We start from the raw sequence: 12,500 nt of genomic DNA on the forward strand, positions 1-12,500 counted from the left end.
TTCAAAGAGATGAGAGGAGCCATCGATGGACGACAGGTAGCAAACTATCTTCTTTTTCACATGACCACGGCTGAATGAATGAATGAATGCCTTTGATGTGGATGAAGCAGATAACTGTTTTCATCACCTAACCCAAACACACACTCACACACCGTAGGGAATTATGTCTTAAAAATAAGACCCTAAGGCCAGTCGAATCTAACTCCAATTTATGAATTCTCGCAGCTTCTTTCATCGGACTTAAGTTTACCAGAACACAAGGATCAATCTGAGAAGGAGAGTCCAGCATTTAAGTTATAACACACATGTGGGTACACAAAAAAGATCCTAAGTATCCCAGACCGCAGACAAAATATACGGGGTACAGGTTCACTTAGGCTCTGACAAAATGTGCTTGACCATTTTTCCTAATCTTTTATATCCTGCTTGGAGGCGTCTCTCCTCCTTTCTTCCTCCTGTCTCCGGGGAGATGTTCCAGTGCTTCAGATTCCTGAACTTATATGGTAGTCAGAGCTTGAGCTAACTAACTGTGTGTTCCCAAGCATATACAGGGGATACAAATTGGAGGATGGATACCCGGGCCGAGTTCGGACAGGTATTTAGAAATGATGTTGGGGTTCGGGTCGGGCTCGGTCACCTCAGCGCGATAAGGCATTGAACATTTTAAATTTTAAACAGCTTATTATGTAGGTGAGCGCCTGTGTTAACGTGTGCTTGTTGCCCAGTGTGAGCTGATGACCTCATCTGTTGACATTTCTGAATGCCTTCCTACAGTTGCTTAATAAAAGCTCTCCACACAAGCAAACGTATGTGTCATTAGTATGAGAGAAAAATAGATGGGACGGAAATGGCTCAGACAGAAAAATGCGGCCCGATTCACACTCTAATACAAATATTATAATGAGAATAACACATCTAGAATATAGAAATATTTCTACAACACACACATGGGAGCCATCGATGGACGTCAGGAAGGAAACTTCCAGATATAGGCCCTAGATATAGAGTTATTCATTGTGAATAGTTGCATTTTATTCAGTCTGGCTTTCATGTAATGTCTTATCTTATAATTGTGTTTTCACCAATGTTATAGTACTCGAGATCGGTCTTAAGACAAATTTCTGAAGGTCTCAGTCTTGTCTCAGTCTCGAATAAAGAGGACTCTGGATTCTATTTCAAGACTGCAAATGCAACAATCGCTAAATTGCCTGTGCATTGTCTGTCTGATTTGGGTGTTAAAACTTGCAAATGCAACCAATAACTTGACTCATATCTAATTTGAAATGGGTTACCATAAAGCCAACTTTCACCGGCCCCCTTTACACACACTCCCAAGAGCTCTGGCTGTCTGACACAAGTCTGGTCTTGACCCATCAAAGTCTCGGTCTAGACCCCTCAAAGTCTCGGTCTCGACCCCTCAAAGTCTCGGTTTAGGTGGTCCTGAGTACAACACTGTTCTTTTACTTTGACAGTTTTTTTACTTTGGGTTTTTAACTATCCATATCTTATTTGTATTAGTGTGCATTTGTCTCTAAATCAAAGCTTTCATCTGAGTTTTTATCTGCTGTTTGTGACGGACTGATTGACCGTGTGACGCTAGCTTGACTGAGCGAGGTTGATGAATTGTATTCCAGCAGAGGATTGAAAGAGGTCTGAACAGGTACAGTTAATATTTCAGTTAGCTGTGAACACACAGAGATGGTTTTATATTCCCCTGGGAGGCAGCTGTCTGACAGAAAGTTTCTCCTTCAGCTGCACGATCAATTCCCCGGCTCAATGACAGTCAGACTGAGCGACACAGACTCACACTCAGAGACACACTGTTACACGGAGACAGCCTCACATGCACACACAGGAGGACGTTTCCTGCTACTGGATGGATCAGGCCAGCCATTAGGGAATATGAACTGGGGGACAAAAGTGTCTAAATTGGGTCCAAACAGTCTTCCAAAGGATATCAGTTATTTGTTCTTCCCCTCTATTACGACCAAGGCTTTAAATTAACTTGTGTCTCAGTCTAGACCCCTCAAAGTCTCGGTCTAAAACCCTCAAAGCCTCAGTCTAGACCCCTCAATGTCTCGGTCTAAACCCCTCAAAGTCTTGGTCTTGTCCCCTCAAAGTCTCGGTCTAGACCCCTCAAAGTCTCGGTCTAAACTCCACAGAGCTTCCTGCACAATTTCCATACTTTTCTTAATTATTATAGTTTATTGACATCCCTTTTTGCTCAGGTTGTACTGATTTACTGATTTAGAGATGTGACGACAATTGAAGATTCTCCAGGCAATGACATCACACTAAGGAAACGTACCAAAAGTAGGCACTGGAGGAAACCTTTGAATTGCAAATTGAGTCCAAAGAGTTAAAAATAAATGACCCGATCTCCGTCCAGCCACGCAGCTCCAGGATTTCCCCCGAACGAGCCAATTAGCAGGGTGACGGCCTTTTAGAAACGCACCTTTGGGGCCGCACGGTTTATTTAGACACCTGGCGTGATGTAATTACCCAGGCCCGAGCTAATGAAGCTGTCGAGAGAAAAAGAGCTGTTGGACAGAAATGAGACAGACGCTAATTAAAGCGCTCTCTGCTAACGTCTTCCAAACGCTCGGCTTGAGGTGTTTGCTCGGGAAAACTCCCTGAAGATGAGAACACACTAACAATGGGCTCGGTCGATGGAGACGCTCGCTGTCGGCTGTCTCGTTATCAGTGAATATTTTCCCTATAATGATCGTCTGTGACGCTCTGGGGAAATGACACAATTTTCATTAACCCAGCTGCTGAGCCTCGCTCCTTTTACACTGGAAACATTTAAATAAATTCATCATCTTCAATTCATGAAGGCTGCAAACAGGGGGAGGAGCCACAGGTAAACATTCAGGGTCCAAGGGGAACAGTAATGTAGTCTAGTTTTTGTAGTAGGTGGTGATGGCGCGGTGGATATGACACATTCCCACTGCGATACATCAACCAATGTGTCCCTGAGCAAGACCCCTAGTTGCTCCAGAGGCGTGCAACCTCTGATTTATGTAGCAATTGTAAGTCACTTTTTCCCTCAGAGCATTAGACTCGGCCGTCCCAGAGCGACAACCCCGTAGTTTTTTTGTCACGTTACCGCGTAAAGCATCAGCCTCATCTGGCTCATTTTCTGTAGCTTCTGTAACCTTATCATCTACTGCAGTGTCATTGGAAACGGCAGTATAGGCTTACCAAATCACTGAAAGAATGTAGTTTGAATTTGCTTTTGTGTGTAATCTCTCCTGCGATGTGTTGGGACCAAATGATAGATGTCGACCAAATCTTGTCTTAGAAAAGAAAATACTTTTATTTGAAATTAGTCCCTCATTTCGATTTTCAATCACATATTCACACACCTTCTGGTCATTCTCACGGAGGCGACCGGTTTGGGGTTAGCACAGTATGCAAGCTTTTTGTATGTTGGCATTGGAGGATGCTCTTTTAAGGCTCAATGACAATCCATACAATCCAGCAGATATACCGTCAAATACGTGCACCTAAGTCTTCCACAAACAAAGGGAAAAATACTGCAGTTGTAAGTGACTTTATCCTCCACTGAAAACAGACAGACGGAGCTGCACATTCCAACAGTAAAAGAAAATGTGAAAAACTGTAAAATCCCCCAGAAACAGGAGGTCTTTGTCTCCTTTCTGTCATCCAGCAGAGGAGGAGGAACAATGACTTGAATCCCAGTGGGGGAACTCCCCCACCTCTCTTCTTTTTCATCTTCATCCCTTGTTCGGGTTTTATTTATTGGCCTTCTTTCCGCAGCTGACAGCCGGCTACCGGCTGGCAGTGGAGACACAGAAATCCCTCCGTGCCGAAGCCTCTGGGGAGTTTTCCGTTCACCCTCATCCATCCATCTCTACCGACACAAATAGAGTCCGAACTGCTGCGTGTCACTGCGGCTCAGTGTTACAGAGTCACTCTGAATCCTCTGCAGCCTCGTTATGGGCGGCTGAAGGATCGTCTTTTAGCTCGGAGGGTTTGTGGTTAACGCGGCCGGCTGACAGATTCTTCCTCTTCTCTCTCTAAATACGAACTGCAGCTCTGTTGTTTCCTCACCTGGCGGAGTTAACAAGGCTGAGACACTTTGTCGAAAGCGGAGTGATTTGGGAGAAAAAAACCTAATTGGGATTTCACAGACTAATATGAGATTTGATATAATTACTTTATACATCTTAAATTTCAGGCCTATGTGTTGCTGGTTTATGAACACAAATGTGTAGTAGGGCTGCCCAATATATCGTTCTTTTAACTGGCACATGAACGCATCGCAGAAGGCTGCGACGTATCGCAAAAGATACTCCGAGATTTTGAGTCTCGCTGCCTTTTATATTCAATTCAATGTTGAAGTTGTTCAATAAAAGATTCCCCCAAAACGTGTTCTTCTGGACAACTAACTTTGTCCACATATACACGTAGAAACAGGCTTTAATTACTAACAATACGGTTTCTTACATTCCTGTCTTTAAAATCTAAATTTAAAAGATAAATAGAACAATCACAAGACAACGTGTTGGCGCCATGAAAATGTAATATACAGCTTGCAGACTTTCTCTGCTCCACTCCAAATCAAACCAAAATGATAGGCGCCCAACACATTCTCACTCCCATCATGTATAATACCGACGCTTGGTCAGGCATGTTATTGACGCTAAAAGTCTCCTTAGTGTCAGATCTAAACACGCTTTATCTAAATGTGCTGGGGACTAATGGCGTCACTTATGACGCAGTTAGATTTAGGAAAAGATGGTGTGTGTCAGTGGTGTAGTCTACGTTATACGCAGGTATACGCGGTATACTCACTAAGAAAGCTCCAGGATTTCCATATACCCACTTAAAAATATGCAATGAAATGGAATATCCACTTTTCTATGCCACTTTATGCACCATGCAAGTTTATTTGATAGGCACATTTCATTACACAATTCAAAGTGCTTCACATAATGCATTGAAAACATAAAGAAAATATACAGCATAAACCTTTAAAATACAAATAATAGTAAATGTTTATGCTGATTCCTTGTGCACAGGTCTCTCAAACAGACTACCTGTTTAAATAAAGGTTTAAATGAATGTATTAATCTGTTTTTAAAAAAAAAGCTTTCATCTGTGTGTGAGGTTTTCTGGAGTTCAAATGGGAAAACAGATTGAATGACTTCTGTCTGTCCAGTGAAATGTGAATGTATATATTATATTCTGTACATTTAGTTTACAGAGGAAGACAACCTGTAACTAATGTGTTTGGGTTTTTAGGTGCAGTGGCCGTGCTTGAATCCAAAATACAGAGTCAAGAAGAAGAACTACAAGAACTCTGGGATCGTCATTCTGAACCAGTGCAAGGTGCGTGTGGATGTCGAGATTAGGCGAGACTAATGCTGCGTTTCAGGCAACCTGTAAATCGTGTTCTAACAACCTTCTGCCCATGAAAGCACCCAGGAACAGTAGTCAAACCTCTACCTTACTCCCTGTGAACTGGTACCAGATGGTTGTACTCCCAGTTACAGTTTTTGAAGTCACAAACACATGAACAACAATGGCGCCCCCTGTTTATGTTGTACAGATGCCGGTGATTAACGGTGAGAAACAGAAATAAATAGACATAAATAGGCAACGTAAAGTAATTCCGCACATTGTAATCAAAACAATACACATATGATTGTGTACTACTACAGGTTATGTCTATTAAATGAAGCCCAAAATATGTTGCAGACTAGAAATCGCTAGTATCAGCGCTAGCTAACGTCAACGTTTGGTAGTCGCTAGCTAATGTCAACGTTGGGTAGCCTAACCTGAACCATGCCAACGGCACAATGTTTAGTTAGCCAGCTTTGACATTGTGCCAAATGTCATTATTTTTATCAACAGACGCACAAATCTGCTGTACATAAACATAACTAAACCGACTTTCACTCAATCGCAGTTAATCTGGAAGATCACATGCTGGAACGCTGCCAAGTCGGGACTTGAAGACGTAACTTCCGAGCTAAAAATTGTGTCTGGAACGCAGCGTAAATACACAAGGATGATTAAACACGGGTGGACAAAATCTGGGAGGGGGCACTGAATTACAAAAGGTGAGGAAAACATAACCTGACTCCTCCAGATGGATCGCTTCTCATTTGCTCGGCATATCCATCTGGGAACTTTGGGTTGGAGAACTTTTGGGAAGGGGCAAAAATCCTGGTTAGCTGATTGGATAAACCATCTGTCTATCACCACCTATAGTTGGTGATAGACGGGCCAAATCAACCAATCAGATCAAACTCTTGGTGAAACCAGTCGGGAGAAGAGCAGAAACATCTTTTCCTCCGAGAAAAGCCTCCAGTGCTGCTTTTTACTCTTCTTACAATGAAGGAATACTTTCTAATTCAGATAAAACTTGCTGCAATAGCTACGCTCATCTCATCCGTGGAAGCCTCCACGTTGTTTAGACCGAGCAGTCGCTTCTCGTTGGGTCACACCTAAACCCGCCTCAAAACCAACACTGATTGGTCGGTCGTTTGGCGAACGGCTCCAAATTTTCTCTATCTCAAGATGCCAGACTGATCTGCGAGTGGAAAACTGGAGCTCACGAGATCAGGACACTCTCACCAGGTTGAGGAAAACACACAAGACTGGGAGGAAACCATGACACAGAGATGGCTTAGAATCATTGCTGCATCTCATAGCATGGAATTGCTTCCCCAACTCCCTCAGTTGCCTCCCTTCCTCGCGTCTAAAGGCCGTTTTACACTCAGACAAAATCATGTAGATCCCATTGGTGCGCCAGAATTTAAAGTGTGCAACCAAAACCACTTATTTTTTTCACAAAGTGGAAACAGGAAGCATGGACGAGTTCGAGGGCAACCAGATGTGGGGACTCTCAGAGTGACTTCAAGTCTCTCTGGTAAACTTACTGGGTTAAGATGAGCTCTTTTATGGTGAATGAAAGGCTCAATCCCACCAAGTAGCTCATCCAATCAGATCAAAGCATTGACGTCAATGCTGCTGGCAGTTCTGCCGTTGTTTACCTTTTTCTTCTTCTTCAAGTCCGTAGAAAGAGCAACGTCGGTAGCCTTTCCTCATTAGCGCCACCTCTGTTCAGGAGAAGACTGCAACTAGTGTCTGCAACTGAAAGCTAAAAACCCATCTCTTCCGACCTCGGATAAAAATATATATATATATATATATATATATATATATATATATATTTCTTGAAGCTGCACTTTCATATGGCTCTTTGTAGTTTTGCTAATGTACTTGCACTTACTACTTTGAGTTTGCACCTTCAGGGTTGAACTCATTTAATTGGAAGTCGCTGTGGATAAAAGCCTCAGCTAAATGGCATGTAATGTAATGTAATGGAACCGAGGAAATGTGTTTTAGAGGGATGACATCAACTTCAATTTTATTCGTGTCACCGAAGGGCGATTAGGTGTGCAGCAAGTATAAACACATACAAGATACATAAATACATACAAGTTCTTCACACAGGCCAGCTGGAACACAACCGTAACATAACTGGTTCAATTTTAAATGACAGCTCCTATCCATTGCACACAGAGTTTCAGCTTCTCCCCCCTCTGGGCATAGGTTTACAATCCCTAGGTGTAAAACAAAAGGACACAAAAACAGTTTTGTCCCTGCAGCCATTACACTGAGAAATAAGTCATAGCTATACTCAACCTGTTCTCACTCCGAACTCGTAAAAAAACGGACGTTTGGACAGTGGCTGTCAGCGTCTTAAGTGACGAAAAAAGTACCATTGAGCGTGTTTATCTAACGTACCGGTGGAGAGCAGCAGCTACACAGGGTTTAGCGAGTAGTATGTAAGGCCGAAATTCTGCACAGGGAGGTTGTTCGGGGTGGAGGATGGGTCAGACACAGGACTTTCACCCAGGAGACCGGGGATTGTGTCCAGCATGTTTCTTCTTTAACCGTGCCGTTATTCCCGCGTGTAACAGAAACGTAAGCCCACCCACGACCTTTTCCTAAACTCGACCGTACCGTTCCCGCGTGTCACGGACCTTTTCCTTAACATACTGTAACTGCGTCAATAGTCCCAACCAGGCGCGTTTAGTTAAAGCGCGTTATGTGATGCTGAAGGAGACTTTTAGCGTCAATAACAAGGACAAAGTCACCTGACCAAGCCTCTGTATTTTTTGAGATGGGAATGAGAACCTGTTGCTACGCTTTGCATATATTGTTGCTTTTACGTATTTATTTTTTGAATCTTTATGTATGTTTTCAGAACCTAAACAAGTTTTTACAAATTCACTCTGTTTTACTTTCTTTTTACAATTAGTATTTTAGTCCACATCAATATTTAAGTATAATCTGGACCAGTAAGAACTTTAATTTAAAGTTTAAAGAAAATTAACTTAGTTTGAGACGTGTTTCTGTCTCAGGACCGAACTCTCACGAGATCTGGCAACACAGAGACGCTAACGCCAACTAACGTTGGTGAACGCCCTAAAAAAACTAATCTCTGTGATGCTGAATGTGTCTTTTAGCTGTGTAAATATCTAACATTAGCAAAAGAGAATTATACAAATCGTCACCTTCATTTTTTCAGGTTTTTCAGAAAAAACTAAAAAACTGAACGGCCTAAGTCACACGCTTGACATAGGCCTTAATACTAAAAGGTGTAGAATCACAAGACCTGTTCAACTTAGGATGTAGGCAATTTTACCAGAGGTGGCCAGCACCATGAGGAGATGATTAATGCCAAAAAAAGTGACTAAGGCTATTGGTGTCAAAATCTAACTTTTCATCCTTAGGAAACTTGAAGTGTGGACCGTTTCATACCGTTGGCGCTGCTTGAAATGCGTTATCTTTAGTTATAGAGGATCTTTGACATGACATGACACATGAGGGGTTAATCTTCAAAATAAAACAGGAAGCAGACATAACAACAACTCAGGATCATGACGATCAATACAAGAGTAAAAGGTGAACCTATGAAGTACAAAAGTTATATTAGTGAGACAAAGAAAGAAAGACAAAGATCAGGCATGGTTACTGGGTATGAGAGATAATTTCTGTCTATTAGTGTTGGCTGATGAATGTCTGAGGCGGTAGTCAGAGGGCAGTGGGGTTATATCGAATATAATGGATTCTGACTGTTGTTTAGATCTTTGTGTGCTAATAATTTAGCTGCTGACTTCGTCACCCTTGTTAATGGGTTTTTCTGTCTGAGGTTGAGCGAAATGAAAGTGAAAACTGACGAAAGATCTTTTGTCATCTTTTTATCAACAACTTTTGTGGGGAAGATGAGCAACAATTATATTATATATTAGTATTAAAGCTGTGGAAGGCACTTTGTTTTTTTGCCTCATTGGGCAAAAGTCCCATAATAATCGTTAAGCAAATTATAATTCAAGTTTCCTGGGGGATAACGAGACTTGTGCACATTCGTTTGGCTCTGTATTCAGGCTTTAGAAAATCTAGCCTGTGACAGGAGACTTTGGCCAATCTCAGGCCTTTTCAGAGAGAGAGAGAGAGAGAGAGAGAGAGAGAGAGAGAGTGAGCGAGAGCGTTGTTATTGGCTGGTCTGTGAAAAACCGATATAATGGATTCTGACTGTGGTTTAGATCTTTTTTCCCAAGTACTCATAATTTAGCTGCTGACATTCGTCACCCTTGTTAATGTTTTTTTTCTGTCTTTGGTTGAGCGATACATGCCGGGAAATAAATGAAAGTGAAAACTGACTCAATAGTCTATCCCTCTTTCACAACAAAAGATAATTATTATATCAGCTATAATATCAACAACTTTTTTTGGAGATAATGAGCAACAATTTCTATAGTTATATTTCAAACTTCTTGAATCTCATGAAGATTATCCTTATATTAAAGCTGTGGTAGGCACTTCATTTTTTTGCCTCATTGGGCAAAAATCCCATAATAATCGTTTCATTTATTTCTAATTATTACTGTACATATTATTAAACAAGTTTTCTGGGGGGAAACAAGGCTTGTGACCTTCTCTTGGCTCTGTTTTCAGGCTTAGAAAAATTTAGCCTGTGACTTTAGCCAATCACAGGTCATTTAAGAGAGAGAGAGAGAGAGAGAGAGAGAGAGAGAGAGAGAGAGAGAGAGAGAGAGAGAGAGAGAGAGAGAGCGTTCCTATTGGCTGGTTTGTGAATGCATTGCCTGTGCGACAGAGATCGGCAGGAAGACGTCTCACTCTGCTTCAAATTCTGGCGTTTATTTTGCTTTCTAGCAGTGTTGTAGTTGAGACCACCTAAACCGAGACCAAGTCATCCCCAAGACCAGAGTGTATCAAGACCGAGACAAGACCGAGACTTTGAGGGGTTGACACCGAAACTTTAAGGGGTCTAGACCAAGACTTTGAGGGTTCGAGACCGAGACTTTGAGGGTTCGAGACCGAGACTTTGAGGGGTCTAGACCGAGACTTTGAGGGTTCGAGACCGAGACTTTGAGGGGTTCGAGACCGAGACTTTGAGGGGTTGAGACCGAGACTTTGAGGGGTCTAGACCGAGACTTTGAGGGGTCTAGACCGAGACTTTGAGGGTTCGAGACTGAGACTTTGAGGGGTCTAGACCGAGACTTTGAGGGTTCGAGACCGAGGCTTTGAGGGGTCTAGACCGAGACTTTGAGGGGTCTAGACCGAGACTTTGAGGGTTCGAGACCGAGGCTTTGAGGGGTCTAGACCGAGACTTTGAGGGGTCTAGACCGAGACTTTGAGGGGTCTAGACAGAGTAAAAATGCAGTCGATTCTGAGACGAGAGTACTACAACACTGCTTTCTATGCTGTAAAAGAATTTCTTCAGAAAGATGACAGAGTCGACGGTGTGAAGAATCAGATTCCCTAAACTCTGTGACTGCTAAGGACCTTTTTTTAGGGCTTGACTTAGACCAAACCGTAAGTGAGAATTTTATATGACACATGTCAAACTGTCCACGTCTGGCCGTGGATTTGATTCCCTGTTTCCAGCGTGGCGCTTAGTGAAATTACGTTTGCATTCAAAGGTGATCTTTCCAGTTGAGATGAAGCTTCTTGTTATTTTCGGAGGCTGCCGCGGCTGCCGGCTGACAGACTAAACCAATTACAGAGCGCTGAGCAGCCTGACTAACCTGACATTTGCTGCCAGACGATGCTGAACGGTTCTCAGACGAGTCAGGGGAATCCTGCCTCCGCCCGCCGAGCGAGAGCCAGATAACATTTAGCCTGATGACACTCGACACATGAAAAGTTCCCGCTTCAAAATGAGTTAAGTGGCACAGAATGAGTCGCAGCAAAAACATGGAAACAAATTACTGAGCTGCTCTTAAGGCAGAGAGGCTCCTTTGCAATCGATGGATGGAGGTGGGACATTAAACCAAATGTTTTTTTAAGAGCAGGAAGACGAGTTAGTGCTGAGGTGACAGAATGAGAGCAGGTTTGCAGGCCAAAACACTAACCATTTTCTGATAGCTGATTTTTAATGATAATCAAGCTGCAGATTCTGAAACATCCTGTCTGATCTCAGTCTGTCAGAGCAGCGGAGGCAGGAATACCAAGTCGCCGACAGTCCAAAACCCAAACATATAAAGGTAGTCGGGCTACGGTGATATTTCAATCAGGAGAGACTTTGTTGCAGATATGCAAAGGTTTATTTGTACATATACATAATATGAAATGTACAGAGTCTTTGGAGATTGGACTCCATCGTTATGAAATCATTTTAAAAGGGGTAGAAAAATCGAGACATATCCTTCCCGAAGGAGTCTAGGGTTGCACTCTTTGCCTGAAATAACAACTGACAGCAGCAGAGAGAAGAACAGATTTAAAGCAGGGCTGTCACGCTGCGATCGGCTCATGAAATTCATGGCAGCTTCTGATTGGTTTAACAGAAAACTGAACGCCTCAAAACAGCTGTTCAGTTTTAGGAAGAGAGAGAGGTGGATGGAAGTTTAGAAGTCTTTACACTGAGCTTCATATGACAAGGCAAAGAAACAAATATGCACATTCAGAGAGAAGCTGGAAGTCGGGCATGTCTGGTAGTTTTGCCTGAAAAGGGATTTCATATATCAAAATAGTTTGAAGAGTCAGTTTGCATGAAAAAACAGGTAATAAACAGGTCATCTTAAATGGAGTTAACTAACTAACAAGTCCTCCAAAACATACGGCGATATAGGTATATAGCAGGTAACGGTGGCGGTTTTAACCACGTCGTTAACATTGTGAAATGGTCCCAGTTTGGTTAAGTTTAGACACCAAAACTACTGAGTTAAGTTGATAAAAAGATGGAGGTTTGGGTCCAAATCCTACGTTCCTTCAGTTCCTCAAGGTTAAGCATGTGAAGCAAATATTAAAGCAATATCTCTCTGCAGTTATTTCATAATTCATAGAATGGAAGTGAAGCCAGCGGCTGCCTGGAAAAAAGGAACTCTAAACTCTGCAGGAGGATTTAAAAATGATTATCTCGGTTGTGGTTACAGGTCAGTCTGTGTGTGGAGTCCAGATCAGAGCTGCAGGTTTATCTGAGCTTCAGGGTT

The 12,500-nt window shown here is 42.4% G+C and overlaps 1 protein-coding gene across 1 annotated transcript in view; it reads left to right on the top strand.

Annotated features, from left to right (window-relative positions):
- The window catches only part of cpne4a (copine IVa), a 79,281-nt gene that overhangs the window by 40,294 nt on the left and 26,487 nt on the right, over positions 1-12,500 (top strand). Inside the window, exons 8-9 of the mRNA XM_028579814.1 lie at positions 1-36; positions 5,272-5,358. The exon at positions 1-36 is cut by the window's left edge and continues 63 nt beyond it. Coding sequence (XP_028435615.1) covers positions 1-36; positions 5,272-5,358 — 123 coding nt within the window. The remainder of the gene's footprint in view (positions 37-5,271; positions 5,359-12,500) is intronic.

This window comes from Perca flavescens, chromosome 6, assembly GCF_004354835.1.
Source record: "Perca flavescens isolate YP-PL-M2 chromosome 6, PFLA_1.0, whole genome shotgun sequence".
NCBI lineage: Eukaryota > Metazoa > Chordata > Actinopteri > Perciformes > Percidae > Perca > Perca flavescens.